The sequence below is a fragment of the Diorhabda carinulata genome, chromosome 9, assembly GCF_026250575.1.
Source record: "Diorhabda carinulata isolate Delta chromosome 9, icDioCari1.1, whole genome shotgun sequence".
In the NCBI taxonomy this organism is placed as follows: domain Eukaryota; kingdom Metazoa; phylum Arthropoda; class Insecta; order Coleoptera; family Chrysomelidae; genus Diorhabda; species Diorhabda carinulata.
The window spans coordinates 11,898,626-11,923,325 of NC_079468.1; the positions used below are offsets into that span (position 1 = coordinate 11,898,626).

At 32.0% G+C, this 24,700-nt stretch overlaps 1 protein-coding gene across 3 annotated transcripts in view; it reads right to left on the bottom strand.

Annotated features, from left to right (window-relative positions):
* LOC130898287 (lethal(3)malignant brain tumor-like protein 3) overlaps nt 1–24,700 on the bottom strand; it is a 343,664-nt gene that overhangs the window by 199,908 nt on the left and 119,056 nt on the right. For 2 of the 3 annotated variants that reach the window (XM_057807478.1, XM_057807479.1), the window contains exon 3: nt 6,828–6,866. In XM_057807478.1, coding sequence (XP_057663461.1) covers nt 6,828–6,866 — 39 coding nt within the window. Of the gene's footprint in view, nt 1–6,827; nt 6,867–10,438; nt 10,798–24,700 lie in introns of those variants that run through there. The other variant, XM_057807480.1, reaches the window with a different exon arrangement.

Here is a 24,700-nt window from a genome sequence, read left to right on the forward strand (position 1 = left end):
ATCACTTGATATGTTTCTCGTCAAAAATGGTCCGACCAATCCAGCAATTACGTCGATTTACGAATAAGGCAAACTTTTGCTTTATTTTTGCTTTACTTTTGTTTTATTCACATAAATTTCATTCATAATTGCTTCGAAAAACATACTAACGCACCTTTCTCTTACAGATCTCTCACTAATATCGTTATTTATTGCAAGTTTTGATAATGAATTTCAGGTTCATCCTGTATACTTAGAATAATGAGTTCATGATCTCTATTTATGGCTGTTCTTTTCCCTTCATAACAGGGAGTATTTTTCACATTATCACTTTCATTAAATTCCATCAAATATCGAGATATTGTGGACTTGGAAATATGAGAAATATTGTCAGGATATGTATAATTGAACAAATTGGCTAAATCGATCTCTTTGTATTGCCAAAACCAACAATAATCAATAAAATAATTCTCTCGCGTTCACTCAGCTCTGGCATGATTAAATATATAAAGATAGTTGCTACTTAAGTTTTGAGATAGACAAAAAAAATATAATTGGATTGTTTTTTAAAATATTCTCCATTGTCGTGGTGGAGAATGATTCGTCTTCTGCGATATGCTACCCTGATATCTCTTACACCTCTGGCAGAGAAATGCTAATGTATTATTCAGGATTGACCGTTTTCCATTGTTCTAATGGAACGGTGGCGACATGTGCAGTTATCCGAAAAACAGGTGACCATTCGCTTCGAAGTTCTTTGAGCGCGAACAACTTTTGGTGAATTTGGTTAGTCTTGAAAGACTCATGCAGCTTTGGGTTCATATGTATAGATCAATCATTCGTCGCCTATCACGATCTTATAGACGTTTTTATAGACGTATACAACTCGAACAAATCTTTTTGAAATTTAAATGTTCATGCATTATTAAATACATGCGAGTGGAACTAATGCCCAAATATGTCTAAAATCTCACGGTATGTCACATCTTATCACGATCTTGTAATGTCATTTTACGCAAAGCATCCATGTTTTCTTCACAAAATTAATCCTGTAGCGAAATGCGACCACGATTTAATTTGGAAAACTAGCGAAACACGTTGGCTCGAGATGATGCTTCATCACCAAAAGTCGAAGCGAGTTGATGGGTACACTGATACACGTCGAAAATCATACAAAAACATCGCACGAAAATGTTGACGATTTAATTCCATATTTTGGCTAACAATTATCTGTAAACCACTCAAATAGCACTCGTATCTCAACGCGTTTTGAGTACGTTAACTATTGAAAATGACAAACTTTATGATGGCAAAGCTAGATTTGAAATAATTTACATCAGTGTTTCCATATCTCAATATTTAAGTCGCAAATTTCGTAATTCCAAATATCTGGTAAAATAAAATGTGATAGAATAATTAGATTTAATATTATTAAACCGTAATCCGGGGCGCACCAAACCTGACACCCGTAAAATCAGCAATATCATACCTACTCAAAAAACTTCAGGGTAGTGCATTCTGAATATTACCCTATATCTCAAAAAATGTGATATAAATCTGCAAAATATACAAAAAAATAAATAGAAGACAAATTCGATGTTGTGTATATACCAGAAACAAACTCAAATTCTTTCCATATCCGTTTTTGTTGTGATTTCATTAAGTTGGTGATTACTTCTCAATTCGTTACAGTTTTTCTAATATGAAATTGGGACAAAATATAGTTTTTTAACAATAATCGTGTATTTCAGGAATCAGGAGAAAGTCATTCTATGAACAAATTTTATTTATATTATTGTCAAATATCGGAGTAGATTTCTATATGTAACTCATTTTATATATTGTACAAAATAGTGAGAAAACATTCTATAGCTGTACAAAATAAAAGAATAATCACAATTTTACAAACAGTAAAGTTTCAACATCAGTTAACTTCAGCTAAGCTCTTGCACTAATAACAAACACCTTCAAAAGATTCTATCACATTGAATTGGAGTTAATGGGCTAAGAATGCATTAAAACAATCTAAAGACTAAATCGCTAACAACTATTACGTGCATTGTAGTTGCGAAACGAATGTAAACTGTGTGTCAATATCTAATTTAAACTGTTGCATGGACAAGTCGATATTTTTAACTATTTCAAACTTGCACGCGATTCAATCGTAGTAAGAAGAAAGTACGGAATATGGAGTTTAATTGCAACTAATCTCATAGTATCGGAGATGTTTTCCTTTTACTGAGAAGCACTTTCATAAAACTAGATTAGTTCCGTATACTCCAAAGCATAATGTATAGATAAAAACGACTTAATAAAATTGACCTGAATAAAGTAATCAAATTCTTAAACGGGGTAGAGAATATTGAAATTCCAAGCTTATTTCAAAATTGTGATTTGAAGTAGTTATCAAGGCTGGAAACCAATAAATGGAAAAATGGCTAGTTTTGAAAAATTAAGCTGTTTTTAGAATCTATGAGAACAAGTACTGTTTTAATAATAATAAATACTTTATAAGGAGTGAATAGGAGTATTATATAATAATTTGTGAGATATGAAACATTACATTCAGATTAACTTTTTAAATAACAGTAACCAATAAAATTAGTAAATAAAAGTATAATCTTCTTGATGATGCAAGTATTCAAATTCAACAAACTACAACTAACAAATCAATTTGCCTTATATTTGAGAACACATTCACCCTTGTCTTGTTTCCTCATTTCAGTGTATTTCGAACATCTGCAAGTTTAAACTATGTTCATCTAGAGAGAGACTCGTTGGGTTGTCTTTATTTCAAATAAAGTAGTAAAGCGTCTTATGGCGATAGTGACTTTAAGTAGAGATTTATTTTAGTGTGATATCGTTTCGTTGCGGCTGTGCCACCTACCAACGCAGGATTAAAAAACTGAGGAATCAGGGGTAAAAAAGTGACTCGTCGAATCAGACAGCTTTCTTGTTGTAACTGTGGGCACAGCTGTGGTTTTATTGTTCCCTATTTTTAGCCATTTGATGGTAAATGGGTTCAGCCAGTTATAGGAAAACTGCAGAAAACCTGACACAACTGAAATATTTACTGATAGTTTTCCAAATAATTCTTCAGAGACCGTTGTATTCATTTCTTTAGGATAATCTCCTTTTTCTATTTTCTCGACTCAAATAACAAAAGTCCCTCATCAACAAATTTAATTTTTCTCACCTATCAATATGCAAAACAACCTCTCTCAGAAAGGATGTATATATATTAGCATTTCTTAAAATTTGACAGAAACTTCTTAATGTTTTGAAAGATATATAGATTATCATCCAAATCATCCATGAATATTTGAGTTTAATTCAATTAAACAGATGAAAAATTGAGTCTTTGAAATTTGGATAAACCTAAAACTAATACTAATTTGAAGTTTCTTGTGACAACTTTAAAACGGATTTATATACAGGGTGTTCTAGGATTTGCCAAAAAACTTCAAGAGTGAGTAGATGACATGAAAATAATGCTGTGACATAAAACAGTTTTTTTTATACCGTTCGCCATAAGGAAACATTCAGAAGAAAATTATCATAAATTGTAATTATTTATTGAAAATAACCCCAGGAGATATTACAACACAATATTTCTTGGAGAACTAATAAACAAATAAACATTTGTACTACATGACTTTTTGTCAGATATGACAAGTATCAAGTAAAAAATGATTTGGAGTAAATTATGGCTACTTTAAGTGAAAACTAGCGCATAGAAATTTCAATTTTCAAAGGATGTGGAGCTGAAACAAGAGGTCAGAATCAGGTACAGACCTATCAGCTAAACAACAGTTATGTTGAAAATATTCGAGATGTCGGTCACAAGGTGTCAAGAAAATAAAACTTGTTGTGGTAATAAGTGTTACAGATAATACTTATAATACTGCACGCCAAATTACAGGGAGAAATGGTTGGTATTATGTATTCTGCAGAATAAAAAGTACCATAGCATATCATTTTAATACATCAAATCTTATCGAGTATGATCCGAGTATTATTTAAAATCAAAAGTTCATTCAGATAAACTACAAAATGGACAGAAACTGTTGAGTTAATAGAAGCTAATGACGTTCATACTTGCCGTTTGACGTCGCTGCCGTTGGTGACTTTCAACGAATTTTATCTTTTCACGTCAACCGTTCGTAGGAACTTCCGTAGCAATAGAAAAGCCAATAACATTCACTTGCGTTTGTCACGTGATTATTCCTAATGTTCTCAATAATAAAACTCTATTTTCTATATCTTCCATAAATACTTGATAACAAACAGAAATATAGCGAAAACAAAAAGCAGTACACACGTCAAAAAGAATTATAAAATTTATAGGTTAACAGCAGCAACGTCAAGTTTATGAATAGGCTCAATAGAAGTCAGATGTCAAACTTCACCGGAGAACGGCTACGGCAAACGGGAGTCAAGTTTATGAATCGGCCTTTAGTCGTCATGTGTGTTAGTCAATTCACTCATAGTTACGAGACCGGATGGTATGGCTAAGTATGATTTGCCAAATTTCAAATCAATAATTACATCACAATTCAGAACTGGCAACGTGATCATTTTCGCAAACCATTTAAAATATCGGCATATGACATTGATAATATGATAACTTGGATCTGAAATAACTTTTTATCCCCAATATAATTTTCATTTCCTGACAATACAGAAACATTAGACCAAAAAAAATTAATTTTTAAACTTTTCTACTATTTTTATATAATATTTCTATTCCGCAACAAATTTATGATAATTTTAGTTCAACTTTGTATATATAAACTATATTGAAATTTGGAAATCAGAATTGGGATCTATGTGAAACATCTTTATTGGTTTCTTCAGGTTTTAGCTATCATCGTAGTATATAACATTTCAATAGATGCAAATGGACGTGGATTTGAATATTTAAAACACAATCTTTAAAAGCATAATGTGATATAGGTAAGATCTTTTACGTTATTATTGAAAAATTTCTAAAATACGTTACCTACCAAATTATTAGAATAATTAAAAATTATTGGATGTAATATATTCTCTTTAGTAATAATTCGACTCATTAAGTAGATATTAGTTAATTTATAACTTCCACCTGGAATTTAATTTAAATAATATGTATAATTCTTATACAATGTTTTAATAAAATTGAAATAACATCACATTCTGGAATAATACATTGAACCTTACAAGCATAAAGGTATGGGAATATAACCACCCTCAAGAGATTTTCTTGAAATATTCCAAAGGAAAGTGTTTCAATCAGGATGTGGGGATGAACAATATTGCCAAAATACCAAAAAAATTGTTTAAATATAATTCTACAAGACTCCCATAGGACTTTCCTTTCTACGATCATACGATGTATCATAGAATGTGGAAAGTTGGTATAATCGAATCATAATTATCGAAAAATAAATCTAATATTCCTTCGATATCGGAATTTATGCGAATACAATTAAGGACTGCTCACACTGCCCTTCGAATTTTCAGCTTTTAAAGTAATGTCTTTTTATATAGGTACTAATAGTATGTATAAAAATATTGTGGGCAGATTTATCTCAGAGAACCAAATATTCTGCAAAACTGATAATTATAGTGGAGATATGGATATAAAGAGAGAACCATTCGTCTACTGAGTAATGAATAACATCGAAACCTCTATAAAACACATATTACACCCTATTAAAGGATTGATATTTTTCCATACTGACGTTGAAATACTTATAAAGTTCTCTCGTAATTAGGAAAATAGTTTAAAATTAACGGGTAAAATCATTTTCCACATAATTATGAATGCATTTATAAAATCCTGAAATTTAGTATGTTTGCCACAATTCATTCAACAAATATTTTAGACAAAAAATAATAGTTCCTTTGAGGCGTGACTTCATATTGAGAAAAATCGCAGGGGAAAAAACAAGACGCGCGTTGGAATGCGTTATTTATCACACGATGAGTGAGAAATAGACCAGTACGTTGTTGGTGTTGCTAAATCCGGTCTTGGTGAGTTTGAGGCACACACAGAAAACGCGTGCGCACAGTTTCCTCAGGACGCTAGCATAGAACGATCCAGTCACTATTTGGATAGAAGAATCATAGTAACGATGAACTATATCATGGATGTGGAGAAAGAAAACGATTAAAATTGCATTTTCGGTTTTGCCGTCACCCTTTTCTATCCACTTCAGTTTAGGTTTATGGGTCTCGTTAATAATACAATATTCAGGTTTAATGTTTAATCATATGTTTAGATCATTCAGCTTCTGCCGTCACTTTGAATGCGGCGCAATACATTCTTGTGGATAACTTTCGTTTATTTGGTTTGGTTTTTATTGGTAATAAAATCAATAGACAACTCGCGAATGTTTATGTGACAGTTTGATTTAATTAACATAAGCAAATCACTGATAAGCTATGCCGGTGTTAACAGAAGCTTCTTACATGGATGATCTTTTATATACCCTTGTTTTCATATACCAAATGCAATGCTGGAAAGATTTCGTCAAATATCACTTAAAATTTTATTACATATTGCATATTGTTACTTATTTGAACTAATCACAAATCTTACGTATTGTTGTTTCAAGCAAAACTGGCAAAAGAGTTTTACTAGGCATATATGAACGAAGTGGCCGAGTTTCCAAGGTGGCGTTTTCCGTTATATGAGAATGTTACTAGCAGCACCGCATAATTATGCAATATTTCAAGAGAAATCGTGGAATTTTAATAAATACTCCAATAAGCCTGATTGATTTGAACCAATTCATTTTTTTTTTTTTTGGAATAACGAAGTATCAATTAATAAATATTTCAGTTAGTTGAGGACATGTACTTACCATAGTTTCTTATTATGCTATCTGGTATTTGAGGTTTCTCTGTGAACAAAACAATCTATTAGAAAAGTAGAACATAGAAATAGAGTAAGAGAAAGATGGTAAGTTTATCGAAATAATATCAACCAGTATGATATTTTGTGGATTTGTTTAATAAGATATAAATATTTGTTTCATGAAAATCTGTATGTTTGCACGTTCAATTAAATTAAAATTTAATCATAAATTCTGTTCAAAGAATCATCTTTGATCTTATCTTACGATGTGCAGAAAATAAAAAAAAATTATTTTTTCTCCCTAGATCTAAAACAAAAAATATGATATCAATAATAATAGAGGATATATTGATATCTAAATAGCCTAGACCAGTTCCATGCATAAACAAAATATTGCATTACCTTTGCAACAAACAATAACTTCAAGTGTCAGTGTAAAATTTGACGTCAAAAAAGTGAACCAGAGTTACGTAATAAATTAAAAGAATAACGATGTCTACCGAAATTGTGAAAATCGAAAAATTGGAGTATCGAGCCATCAAGTATTTGTATTCAAAAGGGTTAAGAGGTAAGCAGATTTACGAAAATATGCTTAATACCCTTGGTGATCAATGTCCTTCGTATGCGACCGTGAAAAATTGGACTGCAAACTTCAAAAGAGGTAAATTTTCCATTGAAGATGACGACAGATCGGGAAGGCCAGTTTCTGTGTCAGTCCCCGAATGCAGTTCATGACGTGATTTTATCAGACCGTTGAATTGTGCTGAAACGGATATCCGAAGCACTGAATATTTCATACGAACGTCATATAGTTCATGTCAATTTGGACAAGAGCAAAATTGCTGCAAAATGGATCCCCAAATGTTTGAATGTTGACCAAAAGCGTGCAAGGGTAGAAGCATCGCGTTCGATCTGTGCTCGATTTAAAAACGATGTAGACTTCTTAAACCGAATTGTTACTATGGATGACACATGGGTACATTGCTGCGATCCACAAACAAAGCAAAAATCTATGGAAAGGCGACACTCTTGTTCTCCAAAGCCTAAATTTCGTGTGGAAAAATTGCTGGAAAAGTTCTTGTTTCAGTTTTTTGGGATTGCCATTTTGGATAAGGTTGGAACAATAACTGGAGATTACTATTCGACATTACTGTCAACTCAACGGGAAAAAATTAAAGAGAAAAGACGCGGAAAACTATCCAAAGGTGTTTTGTTTTTGCAGGACAACGCCCCTGCAAACAAATCTTATGTTGCAATGCAAAAAATTTGTGATTTAGGGTTACTAGAACCACCCCTTATACTATCATCTCTTTCCTCAACTGAAAAAATTTTAAGAGCAATAACATTTTTGAATAGAGACATTTCAAACGAGGTAACACAAGCCATTATTTCCCATTCAAATAACTGTGGATTTATTTATATTCAAATTTGTCGATTTTGGGATTTTTCATGGATAAGTACAGTATAATATTAATAAATTTATTCCATTAGGCTCTTACACACTGTATGTTACACAATATAATGTCAGTAGCCAAGAAATTTTTGAAACGCATTAATTTGATATCATTTCGCCTCTATTACTGAACTAGCAACTAGCAACTAGCTTCTGTATCCTAAAGAAAAGTCCAGTTCATTGCATGTTTCATGGCATGATAAAAATTAAATATTGCTCAATATCTTATAAACTCTAAAAATAATGATGTAGTATTCATATTCCAAGCTGTCTCCGTCTTTTGCATGCAGTAATTTTCATGTCTTCCTTTTATATATGCTTTAGCTACGCACGCATGAACAAAGTGACATACTTCTTCATCATAAAATTTGTCAACACTCTATATTACTCTTCATGTCGAGCTCCTACAATCGCAATCAATTTATATTTTTAATATTTATTTCAAGCAACATCAACTTTCACATTATCAGCTAAAAAAGTTAGTATTCATAATATGATGCGATGATTTGATGTAGTAATGGTGAGAGAGAAATAAGTTGCTGTCTTTTATAATGTGTGTCATACCATATGATGTGCTACTCGTGAATTGCAATTTAATTTAGATAGGAATAACTATAAAAACTTGATTATCGAATGATTAATTGATATTAACAGTAGAACATCACATCACTAACTTCTTTATCATTTTTATCATATTCCTTTTTCAGATGAGGGTATACTTTTACAAGGGCTCCTTTGATTGCTTCAAGAAGTTGCTGACAAATGCGGAAGCTTCCTAAGAAACCTCAGTAAGAAGCAGCAGCTAGACAAACAAATCGAGTTCAGGAAGTAATTAAGCGTTGAAGGTCAAATACTGAATATAGTAGAATACGTTACCCAGAGATTCAATAGAAATTAATCCTCTAAAGCTATCTTAAATACCAGCAATACTTTGACAGTATCTGGTAAGAAAGTCTGATAATAAGAATGAGAAATCGGGTTTCCCACAAGATGAAGAACAAAATAATCAGGTTAATCTCGATGGGACCTGATTCGGGCTAGGTTGGATTAGGACAGAAGCAGTTCTCTTCCCGGTGTTCTATGAAAGAAATCCATTTCCACCATTTCGACTACATAGTGAATTCGAAGTAGGCAAGAATACTTTTTGAATGGCTCATCGGAATAAGCTGAAGTTGAGAACCAAGCTCCACCTCTTACCAATCATGCCGCATATATCTAAGCGTGGAAAACTATTGGAAGCTCAAGAGAACAGTACCCTGAGAAAGAACTGAATAACTCTGGATACATCAAGACTCAGCAGATCTACTAGAAATTGGACCAGAAGCAGAGAAGACTCTAAGATATGAAGAATTGACACTTTTCGAGAGCTCGCCGATTTATAAAACATAAGAAGGATTTCGAGTTATGGATCTTCTCTCTAGTATCGTTTGTGCTGGGAATAAATCGGATTCGTATCTGCTTTTTTTAAATTCAACAATTATATTGGAACAGAAGACAGAAGAGTGAAATACATTAACCACCCTGAAGTAATTGAGAAAGCAGCTTAATACTTCTAGAGGCAATGGACAACACAGTCAAGAAAAGATCTGAAAGGCTGATAATTTGAATACAGAAAATAGCAGCACATTTAATTTGAAACCTTCAAAGTAGAAAAAAGAATAAGTTACAAAAAAAATTGGTTGTACTCTTGAATAACAAATTAAATGGTTACTAGAATTCTTAGTTATTTGAAAGATGAATGCTGGAATCTTCGAATGTGTTTGTGTGTTTCTACCAAATAGTTGTTTGATTCATTAGATCGAATTTGAATGTGTTATTCAAATCAGAAAAGTTGATAAAGAAATATTAATTACTCTTTGAACTAAGAAGAGTTCTATAAATGTAACAATTAAAATTGATAATATCAATTCTAAGTTTCCAGTTTTCGAATGCGCAAGCAATATATTTCATTTCTAGATGTCGGACAGATCCATTGGTTTTTTAATATGATTGAAATTCAAAATCAATCAAACACGTTGTCATAATTAATCATTCTTAAAATTCAGTACATATTCGATAAGATAGATTGAGTACTATATTAGCTAGTGGAAGAATATTACTAACAAGAATGTGACAACTGTGAAATACTACAATTTGGCATTAGTATTTTTATTAAAAAAACCTACCAGTGGATAACAGGAAATCCCAATCGGGTTCACATTTGATGGAAGTCAAAATATCCGTGTCCATGACTCAAAGATAATGACTTGTTCACTTCACAATAATTAAAACCGAACTTTACAACTATTTACATAATCTATTGTAAACACATGTCATAACTTCATATATGCAATTTCAATAATTAATATCACCACGTAATTAGGTACGATATTCAAAACTCCGCACTTAATTGTATTTAGTTAGTAATTTAAAGCTATAGAATATTTTACCCGCTATTAAGAGTGCAAGATAGTTTTCATCAAAAAATTAGTTATATTCTCTTAACAAACCGTCTTCATATTCTAAGAAACCTTAAAATCAAAGTGACTTGTATATACGAAAGCCGAGGCGTCTTGACTCGTTCAGAGGTTATAGGTCAGGGTCGGGTTTAAGACCTTTGACCTTCCCTCGTATACTTATATTATGCCGTATTCTCAGCCTCGAATTTTACTTTTTGTGGTTTATTCTCGTCTTATATACAGATATATGTCTTTTCATTGCGTCAGTGTGTAGGGTGTACACCCTTAAGAAAGTATTTAGATTAAATAAATGGAATATTGCACACACACAAATTTAGATTTATTGCACATATCGTATATTCTTTTAAATTCACTTTATTATTTTCTCTTCAGAACCAAATAGAATTCAATTGGCCCAGGAACGGCTCAAGATATTTTGTTTTAAACCTTGCTGACTTTCAATTTAATGGTATCCCCTAAATTTACAGTCTATTGCTTGTTCATTGAAGGGTATTCACTAGTTGTAGATGGTTTGAAGCTAGATTATGAAATGTTATAATTATTACTTGAAAGTTTCTGTCCATTTTAGATTCGGCCACAAGAGTGAATAACTCATTAGTTATACGAAACCAGACTAAATAATGAATCCACTACTTGGTTTTTCCTCATTGAATGTATTAAATGTTTTGATTCAATACGTTATAGTTCAGCTTTTTATCCTTAGATCTGGTTTAATCAGGTTCTATAAGCGGTCGTAGTTTTTGTTGATTCAAGATTGTAATTTCTGTTTTTAATTGTAATATTCTAAGATATGACAAGATTAATATCTCCATAAAATAATAGAAAAAATAGATTCAATATAAATTTTCTCATGTTGGGAACTTAGCCAGCTTAGTGTAAAAATTACTAACATATATATTTACTGGCTAAATCCAATTTTAGGACAAACTAGATTTTTCTAGTCAATCTATCCTTCATGCCATAAGATAAACTGCTACAGACTGGTCCGGCCTTGAGCCAACTAATTTATTAAACCATGCTGCATTTATTAATTATAAACCATGGATTCTACGTATTTTTGCAGAGTTTACTCTGATGACAACGACATTTGAAGTTCTAAAGTATCTTTTTTTATTGCATTTTCACCTTAAATGAACAATATAGTGGTTAAAAAATATTTATACCGTACCTGCAATATAAATTTGTGCAATAAACCATTTTTGGTGCCAACTGTTTAAAGGCACTTATCATTTTTCTGAAGTATTACCCCATTTATGTTTCTGTCACATCTGCCCTTGTATATAACTGCAAATGGTTTAGTAATATTGTCTCTAATGTTAATTTATGGGATTTTATCTGCCACCACTTCCCTAGCTTCTTATGTGTTAGTTATCACGACGTACCATCTTCTCTCTAGTTACAATTCGAATCATTTTCATTAACTTTTCAAAATCATCCTCATCCTATATTCTATTTAATATTTCATGTGGAAATAATGAAATCGGAAGCCCCAATGTAAGCTCAATCCAAAATAAGGTCTTCAAAGGAGAATGCTCTATTCCAGACCAATAAGCAAGATTTTCATATGATTGTGTCTGGAAATTAGCATATTTTTGCCCACATTTCAATATATTCCAGTCGTAATGGATTATTTCACAATGTGGGTGAAAATATGTGCGATTCCAAATCAAGAGACCATAACTGTCGCAGAAGTATGGGTGTAAGAATTTATCAGCAGATATGGTGTACTCTTGGGAGTCGACCGCCATCAAGGAAGAGACTTCGAGAACCATGTGTTCCAGGAACTCTGTGGCCAGCTGGAAATGAAGAACACCAGAACGACCGCATTACATCCGCAATAAGATGGAATAGCCGAGAGAATGAATAGGGCCATTAGCAGATATCTGTTCAAAGTAGTTTCCCGTCACCAGAGGAATTGAGTTAGTATCGATCCCTATTTGCAATGGCTTATTGATGATGAGTCCACCGATGAAACACCTACGAAAATTCGGTTTGTTCGTGAAATGAGGCTTCCTTGTGAATTTGGCTGTCGACCTGGGAAGACGTGGCAGGAGAAGATTATGTGATTCAATTGCAAAAAAAATGAATGACATAATAAAAAAACGATTCGACACGAAAGCCACAGATGGCGGTTTTAAAGAACGAAGATAAAGTATAGTTATATAACTCGACGAGGGGAAAGGGATTTACCTCAAAATTAAAAAAAAATCCTGGAAAGGTCCATACTTAACCAAGGAAAGGATCAATGATGTCATCTATCGCATAAGCAAGATCCCCAATGGCAAATCGAAAGTAGGCAAAATCGCAGAGCGCCGTTTGAAGGAGACCACCACCTACAGGAAGCAGTAAACCAATTGCGAGAAGAGCCTGACCCTGCTTTTGAAGAATTTATGGGCGCCTACGAAGGTACCGGCAAAGCTAGATACGGAGTTACTACAGAAAAACAACAAGACTTGATCACTCTGCCAGAAAATTATTCGCTGACCTGCAACATCCCTACCCTAACAAAGATTTCACGAGCGTCTTCCTGGTCAATTAGAAAAAATTGAGGAACAGACTCTTCCAGCCCCCAACATGACGCTGAGAATCAAACACGATTCGCAGTACATTTTTTGCCTAATAATCAGAAATTAATTTAAAGATCAATCCACCTACCGCAATGTGTGGAAATCGCTCCAAAGGCTTTGCGACCATGTGATCAACGTGAAGAAACTGGCTATGATCAGGATAGTGAGTAGTAAGAGTAGTCAGTTGTATTGGTAAGTCGTTAGGAATATGTTAGAGGTGATAATCCAGGATACTGGGGTTCACATATTAATTTACGGCAATATACCCCATCATCAGTACTTGGTGAAGAGACAGTGCCCTGTTATTTCTATATGAATGAAAAGTGTAGGAATGGATCCAGTTGCAGATCTAAACATCCAGTCTTGGCCTTGAAATTCCATCTAAGGAGCGAGTAATGTTACGAACAAGTTCGCAAAATGGTTTCTTAAACCGGCCCTGTCACATTTTTTATATTTGTGGTATATAATTTTTTTACTAGTAGGCGGTTTATTTGCCGAATTTCCTTTAAATAATTTTTAAGAAAGTCTATTTATTTATTTGTTGTATTTGTTTGTTCTAGTTGTTCTTGTATCTTTTTGTTATAGAACTTTATAGAATTTTATTTAGGTATATAAATGATTTATGGCAATGCATCTAGTTTAGTTATAAATAAATAGTCGTAGTGAAAGGAACGAATTAGTAAAAGTGATCGCAGAAATTATTTAAGTTATATTTATAAGTAAATTATTAGTAGTCAAGGGTATTGTATAGTGTGTAAATAAATTAGAAATGTAAGAGATAGTATTTATTATTCACCCCACGAATAGAATGGGTGTAAATAAATACGAAGGACGTTACACTATATTTCTCCTGTATATCGCGATCCAATTCAACAAATTAAAGCAATAATTGGAAGCAATTATATATGGTTTACTGTTGATGAAAATACAGATAGTTGTGGGCGGTATACCGCAAATTTATTGGTACGAGTTTTGTGCCATGAGGTTCCAAAAAATGGATATTTATTTAGTTCAAAAGAATTAAGTAAAACAAACAGATACACTATTTCCAAATTTGTACATGAAGGTTTAGCCAATTTTTTTAATGGAAGCCGTACTAAGTGGAAAAGTACTACTGATAATATTTAAAAAATTTTTACAGCAACTTAATTTACTGCTCATGGGATCAATCGTATTGCCAAAACCATACGTCTAGAACTTCCATTAGTTAATAAGTTAATCAGTAATGGCAAAAAATATTTGTTAAAGCACCTTTGAACGTGCAAATGTTTAAAGAACATTACTCGAATATTCCACATCCTCCAGAACCCGTGTTAACCAGGAACATGGCTTGACGCCGCTACATTATGCAGAAAATTTCCGAAATTTTAAAAATCCAGTTTTTGAATTTCCAAAAAGCTCAAGTAAATCAATAAAAGAGTTACAGATCGTTTTCAATAATAGAGAACTTCATATCATTGGAAAAGCAACAAATACTTCTTCTTCAATAGAGAATTTTAAAAACAAAAATTATGGTGTTCAGGGAAATATTGGCAGTTTAAGTAAAAATAAAATGGTAGATGTATTTGAAAAATATACTGGACTCAAAAAAATATTTAAAATATCGTTAGTTTCAAGTAGCGAAAATGATACAGAATTAAATTTTGATCCAGATGTCATGTCCAACTTTAATAACGCCCTTATTACAAGTTTTGATGTGGAAAGTTGTTCCAAGTATAAATATATTTTAGATTATAAAAGACAATTAGAAAATGGAGCATTTGGAACAGTATTTAGTAATAAGTTGCTTTTAGAACGATTATATGTCATTTAGTAGTAACTTTTTTTTGTGTACCTAAATATTTTGAAAATACCAAAATTATTCTTTGTATTTGCTTTGTTTACGGAATATCTGCTTTGATGAGAAAAGTTAAAAGCTTTTTCAAGAACTTTTTTTAATAATTTCCTACTTATAAATCCGGACTTTATTTATTATGTTTGTATGTGTATTGTCTCTGGAAGTAGAAATCATTTTTGAATACAAATTCTTGCAATTACTCCCACACAATTAATTCGTGCAATACAATGTTCATCAATACATCCAAAAAATGAGACACCATGTATATATGAAACAGAGAAGAGAAGGTGGTATAAAAAATATTCCTATATAATATACCACACAGCAGTCTATAAATGTGTTTTTGTTCCTTGAACTTAACCACCTCTGACCTGCTCTTCCATCTTTGACCAACAGGTCAGAAAGTTACAGGGGCGTAGATTAAAACAACTACATAATTTAAACAATCATTCATGTATAACTAGTTTTACGTAATATAAAACACAAAGTAAAGGTTCACAAATATAATTTGAATAAGAAAAAGGAGAATTTAAATAAATTTTTAACGATTCTGAATATATTTTATTATTATTTTGAAATATAAATAATTATTATTTATTCACGTCTCAAATTGAATAAAAAGGTCAGTTAGTCTTTTATTCTTTTATTATCATTAGCTTCCAGTTCACTATAATCGAGTCACGCGAAGCATTTATTACTACCCATTTTCAATGGAAACAAAAATCTAGGCTGGGTCAAGTTATTTAAACACGTGACTCAATCACTTCACCCTTGAAGATTATGTTTTTTTGGTTGGAAACGACTGAATGAATATTAGTTAACAATCGGGAAAGAATTACTATTGTTAGACTATAGTATTTTTGTTTGGTCATTGTTTTCATTCATTATTTTATTAGCTCATTAACTAGACATATACTATCAGAAAAGAACACATGTTCACCTGTGATATATTTAGAGTTATGATCTAAAGAATTATTGTGTATGAGGATTTTTTCCCTCGTAATTTGTATTCTCGATTCATTATGAAACTCATTATTATTTTAATGCATTTCAAGACTTCAAGCAATTAAAGACATATTGGCTTCTGCTTTATACGTTTGCAGAATGTTTCTGGTAAGATTTTAATTATTCTTGCATGAAAATAGCCACAAAATTAGTGAGCAGAATTTTTTAAACTAGACATACAATCCCATTTAACCATTTTTAAGATGTTTATTCCTGAATTAGATGGAAAAGAAAACACTCATTAACACCTCAGAAAGTGGTAAGAAATGTTGTGAATTCCTAGAAAACAACAAGTTTTTTATTCACAGTTATATATTTATAAATCTTGCAATGAATCAAAGTGTACAAATTCTTACTACAATTTACACTTATAGATACAGAGATAATTTTCATTACATATCAAAACTTATATATATATATATATATATATATATATATATATATATATATATATATATATATATATATATATATATATATATATAAGGTAATTCATAGTTAAGAGTAAACATATTACACAAAATATCTATGACACATCTAAATAGCATATTGTTTTGAGATACTTAAATATTATCTTATCATACTAATAGATTCAAGCATTTCGAGGTACATTAAAGTTTATTAAGATGGATTATTCGCTCCCCATGAAAGGAATAAGGAAGTATCAGAGGTGTTCTTTTCTCCAACGTTCGATGCTCGATGCAACTTTTGATTATTCAGTTGTTTCTACTTTTTACTCACAATGTTTGTTTCAGAAATAGATGACAGCAAAGACATGGACTTTAATATACAACATTCCATGATTTTTCCGTTATGATGGGAGTATGCCTATTATTTGCTTCAACCAAGAATGCTTGAAAATATATTACTCAATTATTATCTTTGTAATAAAAAAAATATATTTTTTCTTGGAGAATACACTCAAGTAGGGTATTTTTTAATCATTGCAATCTGATCATGAAGATAAATAAGCAATTTTTTTCTAACCTAATTCAACTAACGACCAACATAGCTTTGCCTCTGAGAATTGGATTCGCAGTAGACTAGTCGGCGGAGTGTTCGTTACTTTGAAAATGCTTTTGAACAGTAAAGTGAAAAACAAGGTTCTGAGTGGACAAAGCAGAGAAATTGTCAACAATGTGTTAAGATTTATGCAGGCAGAAGCAATGGCAGATGGAATAAGGATTCCTCTTGCGAAGGTAAAAAGTAATCGGAGGAATAAGTCAAAAAGTACTAATAATTATTTTTCATCATCGAAGGTCCAAGAACGAGTAGCAGATGCTACAGGTGTATGCCTAAGAGCCGCAAGGAAAATTAAATCAGAGATGAAAAAAATAGAAGAAGGTGAACAGGGAACGCTTACAACTCCAAATAAAAAGAGTTGCAAAGCGTCTTTGAGAAAAAACATTCATAAAATTTGATTTCGATGGATGAAGGTGAAAACGAACAGAAAAATATTAATGGAGCGCCAGCCCATTCGACTACTGAGAATAGAATTCTAAAAAAAAATGCGGACCTACAAAGAATAGGGTCGACCTATTATTTACATGGATAAAACTTATATCCATACTACACAGGCACCAAAAAGGCTGGATTGATAATACCGAGGATGGTCTAAAAAACCTGTTAGTAAAGGGCAACGTTTAATCATAATACATGCAGTTGGAGAAAATGGATTTGTGCCCAAAGCTTATGTAAGATGGAAATCGAACTCCAATACAGGTGATTATCATAATGAGATGAATTTTGATAATTATAAGAAATTGATGCCAAAACAGTTGATTCCGAATTTGCGGCCAAAGAGCGATGTGGTTATCGATAATGCACCTTATCATAATAAACAAATCGACAAAATGCCAACGACATTGACCAAAAAAGCCAAGATGCAATCATGGTTATCAGAGAGAAATATTCCATTTAAGAAAACGATGCTGAAACCTGAATTATATGCCCTCATAAAGAACTATAAGCGAAAATATAAGCGGTATGAAATAGATCAACTTTTTCTAGAGCAAATCATAACGTTGTGCGACTACCACCATATCATCCGGTTTTGAATCCAATTGAATCGGTTTAGGCCGAACTCAAATACTATGTTGCAAATAAAAATGTATCTTTTAATTTTAACGATGATATGCAACATTGTGACGATTTTTTCAAAGAATTTTCTCCAGAGCAGTAGAAATCTCTTAGCAAAAGAGCGAAGAAATTTGAGGGGAATTTCATGACGAATGAACCCATAATAGACATTATCGTAAATGATCGGGTTATTGATTTGAATGATGAGGATAGCGACACTGAATCAGAACAGGAACATGAAGATTGTAATCTATCCGGAGGCGAAGAACTACCTGACGAAAACCAATCTGAGAATATGTCAACAGTGGGCGAAAAGTCGTATTATAATCTATAGGCAGTAGTACTCAAAAAATTCTTAAAAATTGTTGAATAATCATTTAATTATTAAATAATTATCAATTTAAAGGTTTTCCATTTTTCCCAAATACTTGCTCATAATCAGGTATGCTTTAATCCTCAACTTTTATCTAAATGAATTGTGACGAGGATTACAATATAGAACATTCAATAAGATAGAAAGGATATTACTATGTGTTGTGACTATTAATCCATCTACAATAAATACTCTTTAGTAATTATCATATTATGCCTAATTCCTTTGATTATATTCTACTTGAGAATGAATAAGGAGTTTATCTGTTTATAGTTTGCGCATCTCAGAGGCAAAGCTATGTTGGTAGATGTTTAGAAATTCTTGAATCCTAAGGTCCTACTCATTAGTATACCTTAGTGTCTAGTAATTTTAACAACCTCAACGTTCCCATGTCGTAGCATTCGTTGTTCATGGCTACTGGTGAATTTGGCTATAGTCTGGTTAACAGTTTTTACATTGAGGTTCCTATAGAAATCACTGATACTGCAGTAACAAGGTGCATTAACGATGTTCCTCAACACTTTATTTTGGAAACGTTGTATCACTTGAGTATTACTTTCCCTGGCACAGCCCCGTATATGCTATATGTTCAGGCGGGTTTCAATATCTTTCTGCGTTTCTTTTTAACGTGGGCTCTCCAGCGAAGTCTAGCAACAAGTGTCATTACCGAATACCTTGTATTGTTGAAAAAAGGAATTTGAGCATTGTTTATCTTTAGGATATTTTAGTTTCGTTAAGTTAATTTGAACAGATTTGTTTTCGTTCAGCTTGAATTGCCATCTATTAGTCCAGATGGTAATCAGGTGTATGGATGTTTGTGATTCCATATTAGCTTTTTTTGGTCTTTTCCGACAGTCAAAATAGTCGTATCATCAGCAAACGTTGCAATTGTATTGTATTCAAAGTTAGATGAGAGTATGCTTTTCCTGATTTATTCTAAAATATCTGTCCGATAAATAGGATTTTAGTAGTTCTGAATATTTCTGTGGTAGTACTTACTTAACTTTGTTTTACTTCGATTATGTCTGTGTTTCTATGAACTTGGTCGATAGTTAAGTGCTTTTGTCGAAAACCAAATTGATGAGATGGATTGTTGTTCTTTTGATCTATTATAGGCTTTACTCTTAAGGGACAATTTTTCGTACCATTTCGAAATAGCAAACAACAGGTAGGTAGGTAGGTACCTCAGTCTAAATGAGGCATCAATAAGGTTGGTTAGTTTAACTATAGCTATGCGTGGAAGTTGCGCAGTGCTTTCCCAGTGATGAGGTCAAATTAAGGGGCTTTTTTAGAATTTATGTTAGTCACAATTTCTGCAGAAACTTCATTTGGAAAAGTAGGTCTAACAATGGAATCCTCTTGTTCTGGTTTATTACAGTCTTGAGTTTCTCCACCTTCGTTGGTCTGGAAGATGGAGTTTTCCACAAGTTTGTGATACTATTTGCTTTTCGCTTATTATCTCTTACCAAACTTCTATCTTTCTTCCTTATTGGTAGGTTATGTAGAATAGGCCTTCCCAATTGTTTTTTTTTTGCTTTCCAGAGTGAATAAATAATTTCTATATTATACTTTCCTTTTGTTTTTATTTTGCTGTAGATTGACTTCAATATATTAGAAGTACTGCTAGACTCTCCGACTTTATCAAAAGCACTCTTACTAGACATAGTATTTATTTTATACGCGAAACAAAATAATGCATTATCATCTAATTTTAATTATTAATAATATTATTCTCTCTTATTGTCAATATTATTCAATTGTAGTTAGAAGTGCCATTAATATTTGTCACTATTCTCTCACTAATCCATGATTACACGATAATTTTTGATAAATTAATTCAATTTTCCATTAAGATTGGAGTATACCAATCGTTTTCGTCAACCAAGAATGCTTGGAAATATATAACTCAGTATGTGCTTGTAATTAAAAAGAACTAACCACTTTTACGTTTAATTGAATGAAATTTTATGACATTATATTGTTTTTTTAGTGTATCATAACAATTTTCAATTGAACGTCGAGATATTGGAATTAGATCTAGACATTATGAAAAGATGTTCTCACGACTTTGATATTTAAGACTAATCGCTAGATAAGATGCAAATTAATGTTTGTCTGAAGACCTATTACCTTTAAATCTTTTTCTAATCCTGGCAACGCGTAAAAATAGAGTTGTTGCGATAAGTAATAACACCAATAAACGATGATAAATCCAATATGAATACTTTTGTAGTACATAATAAAAATAATTGATCGCATGCTACGAATAATATTTAGCGGGAATTAAAATAAGCTATTGCAGTGTGTTCATGAAATATATAATATTAGTCTCTATTAAGCTATTTTGCTGAATGTAGATATTTTCAGTTTTTCAAATTCTATTGAATCACATACAAAACCGTCAAGACCTCATAATTCTATATTTGAGGTCCCAGAAGTTACAGTCGTTTTAATTCAGAATTATCAAAAAATTGTTTTTGTCAAAAAAATCAAAACAAGAATATAAAGCTCGAACGTAGAATATTCTTATATATCCATGCATATACAATAATTTTAAAAATATTTGGTTTCAGTAAGATAATGCATCATCACACTTTAATGCCGCTATTAAGGTTCACAAGAAAGTGGCCAGCAAGATCGCTAGATTTATTGCCTTTGGACTATTTTTTCTATCTATGGAGAAAAAGCCCAACGACATAAATTCAATTATTTTGTATATGTAAATAATTATAGCAAAACTCGGAACACTTCATGTAACATTAACGCGTAAATGTGATTCTTACGCTGTATTAAATTTTTCATTCATCTCTGTTTCTTCTGATTATAAATATTTTTGATATCAATTCACTATGTCTTTTTAAAATCAGTATTCGAACTAAATGACGAGGTTATCAGTTTAATTGCTCTGTTCGTATGAACAAAAATGATAGTTGTTTTCTGGAGCCATTCAACAAGTCAAAGATATGACGGTTTTACTCAGTCTCACAAAAACTTCTGAAGAATAATTGTTTTTGATTGATCTTATAATCTTGTTTTAATGGAGAAATTTTCAACATTATGTGACAATATGAAGATATGTAGGTGAATGTATCTTGTTGTTGTTTCCAGCTATAAATGTAATTAATAATAATATCATTGATAGTTTGATCGTGATACCAACAGTTGTAGACGAAAATCTTGATCTATTGATATTGGATGATCTAAAATAATGATGTTAGTTGGGAGTTTCCTAATTTCTCCCAAATACCGAATTTATTAGATATGACATGGAATAAAAAGGAAGAGTCAATTATTTTATTGAAAACAAAATGAAAATCTTCTGGAAGCATTTTTGAAAATATTCATCAGGAATAGCTTTTATCAATTCTACGAGGCCTTTATATCATGATAAATCAAGTGAAACGTTTCTCTTTTAGCGCATTTTTCATTCTTTGGAAGTACCAGAAGCCGCATGGTACTAAACATAATTAATTCGAAGCAAAACTTAATGTTTATGAGTTGTTGAAGATCGTGGTTTCCCAACAACGCAAATACGATCTTACTAAAGCGGCATTATTATCCCAAACGAATTCAAACTTGTCACAGCTTATCTAAACGTACAAGTTTTCAACTTGTAACTGTAACTAGTAACTACGTAATGGCCGTTAAGAAAATTCATACACCCTTTTCTATCGTATTATTTTGCGAAAATTTGTACCTACAGAAACCAAATACAATTTTAATTTGTTGGTGTTGAATTCTAGCCCATTACTCATTTATTCACAATATATTTTTCCCATTTTGTCTGATAGCGTTATTTTATCTGATATTTTTTTTAGCATAAGCCTTTCTAGGCCTATGTCCTATAAATATAGTATAATGTTTTTTAGGCCAAGAAAAATTTTTTCTCCTCAGTATGCAAATAAAATATCTCTGAAAAGCTGCTATGTTTACCTCTAAAAGAAAGTGTATACTAAGTATTAGCGTAACTATCCGAGAAAAATTATTACAATGTCTTGATAAAACTTGGAATTAAAATCGAATTGAGTTAGATGCTCAGAAATTCAGCCATCACTGACTGAAATTCTGATTAGAGAGACCTACTTCGTGTGAGTACAGAAGCCTATACATACCTCTATCCTTGATTTCGATAAGTTATCTCTTTGATATAATTTTGTCCAAAATTTAATCTATAAATTCCAATAAAAAAAGGTAGTCGTTTTTATATGACTTCTACCGTAACTATTCCGTAAACTTTTAAGAAATTACAAAGGAGGTAAAAACGAAAGCCACAATAACCTCATAAAAATGTATATAATCTATGCATCAATTAAGTAATTCTTGTTATAATGAACGGACGCATACGCTCTCAATTAAGGGTTGTAATTACAAAAATTACAATTTCAATTGTAAATAGAGTCGCGTGCCGGAACGGTTTCGCCTGACCCGCACGAGGCCTATTTAATGGTCACAGGTCACTTGGATCTAGAAGGTGGAAAACATCCGGTGCGCTGTTAGTTGTTTTTCGGTCAGAGATTACAGAGATTTGATTATATTATGATCGCTATACATTTTTATATACCGGATGTGGAGTAGGTCGTTGAGATCACAAAATTATCATAATTAAAATGTATTATTTTCGAACGAAAATTAAACCCGCGAAAGAATGTTTCAAATGTATTTAATTCTATTATTTATCAAAACTATGAGTCTATGTCAAAACAATTGATTTTGTATTCCGTACCCCGATACCCAATTTTTGTAGTCAAACTGGCGATATCAAATTGTTATAGAATAATCAAATAGAAATATGAGAAGTTCCTTTTATTTCAAAAATGCCAAAAACTTTTACTGACAGACAATATAGATCTCAAATTTCATGAAAATAAGCTTATCTATAATAAGAGCTGAATAAATTTCTCGGTATAGTAGTCGGCTCAAAAATCCTTAACGTGAAATGCAATGGAAAATGTATTCAACACCTGTAATCTCTCTAAGCTTCAATGTCTACAAAGAATATAAACCAAAATTCACGATATGTAACGAGACCTTCCAGCACTCTCCAAATAGTTGCTATCAAATATGATAGTGGCGTCCTGCTACCAGACTTTGCTATCATACACGCATTAAAAATATTATCTTATTCGATCTTAATTATAATTATTGTGTTTATAGAAATTGACATGTAGCAATATTTCCAGAAAGAGCAAGAAACTTCGATTCGTACAATTAATTTCAAAATACATTTTTGATTGAATAGAATTGAATAGGTAATAGGTACATGCAGTGCTTCTATGGATGTTGCACAAATAAACACCATATTAACTTTATGAAAAGCAGTTTCTACTTTTTCGTCATCATGAATATATTTTCAATTAACGCAGAACTAGAACGTTATTAGAATAATACGAGGATGTATTGATATCTAGTTAGCCTAGACCAGTTCCATGCATAAACAAAATATTGCGTTACCATAGCAATGAACAATAACTTATTAGAAGTGTCAATATAAAGTTTGACGTCAAAAAAGTAAACCAGAGTTACGCAATAAATTAAAAGCAAATTGTGAAAATCGAAAAATAAGAGTATCGAACCATCATCAAGTACCTGTATTTAAAAGGATTAAGAGGTAACCAGATTTACGAAGATAAGCTTAATACCCTTGGTGATCAATATCCTTCGTATGCGACCATGAAAAATTGGGCTGCAAGCTTCAAAAGAGGTGAATTTTCCATTGAAGATGATGACCGATCGTGAGTCAGTCCCCGAAACTATCGATGTAGCTCATGACATGATTTTATCAGACCGTCGAATTGGGCTAAAACAAATATCTGAAGCACTGAATATTTCATACGCACGCGTTCATCATATAGTTCACGTCAATTTGGACATGAGAAAAATTGCTGCAAAATGGATCTCCAAATGTTCGAATGCTGACCAAAAGCGTGCAAGGGTAGAAATATTGCGTTCGATCTGTGCTCGATTTGAAAACGATGTACACTTCTTATACCGAATTGTTACTATGGATGAGACTTGTGTACATTTCTACAATCCAGAAACAAAGCAACTATCGATGGAATGGCGACACTTTGGTTCTCCAAGACCTAAGAAGTTTTGTGTCCAAAAAT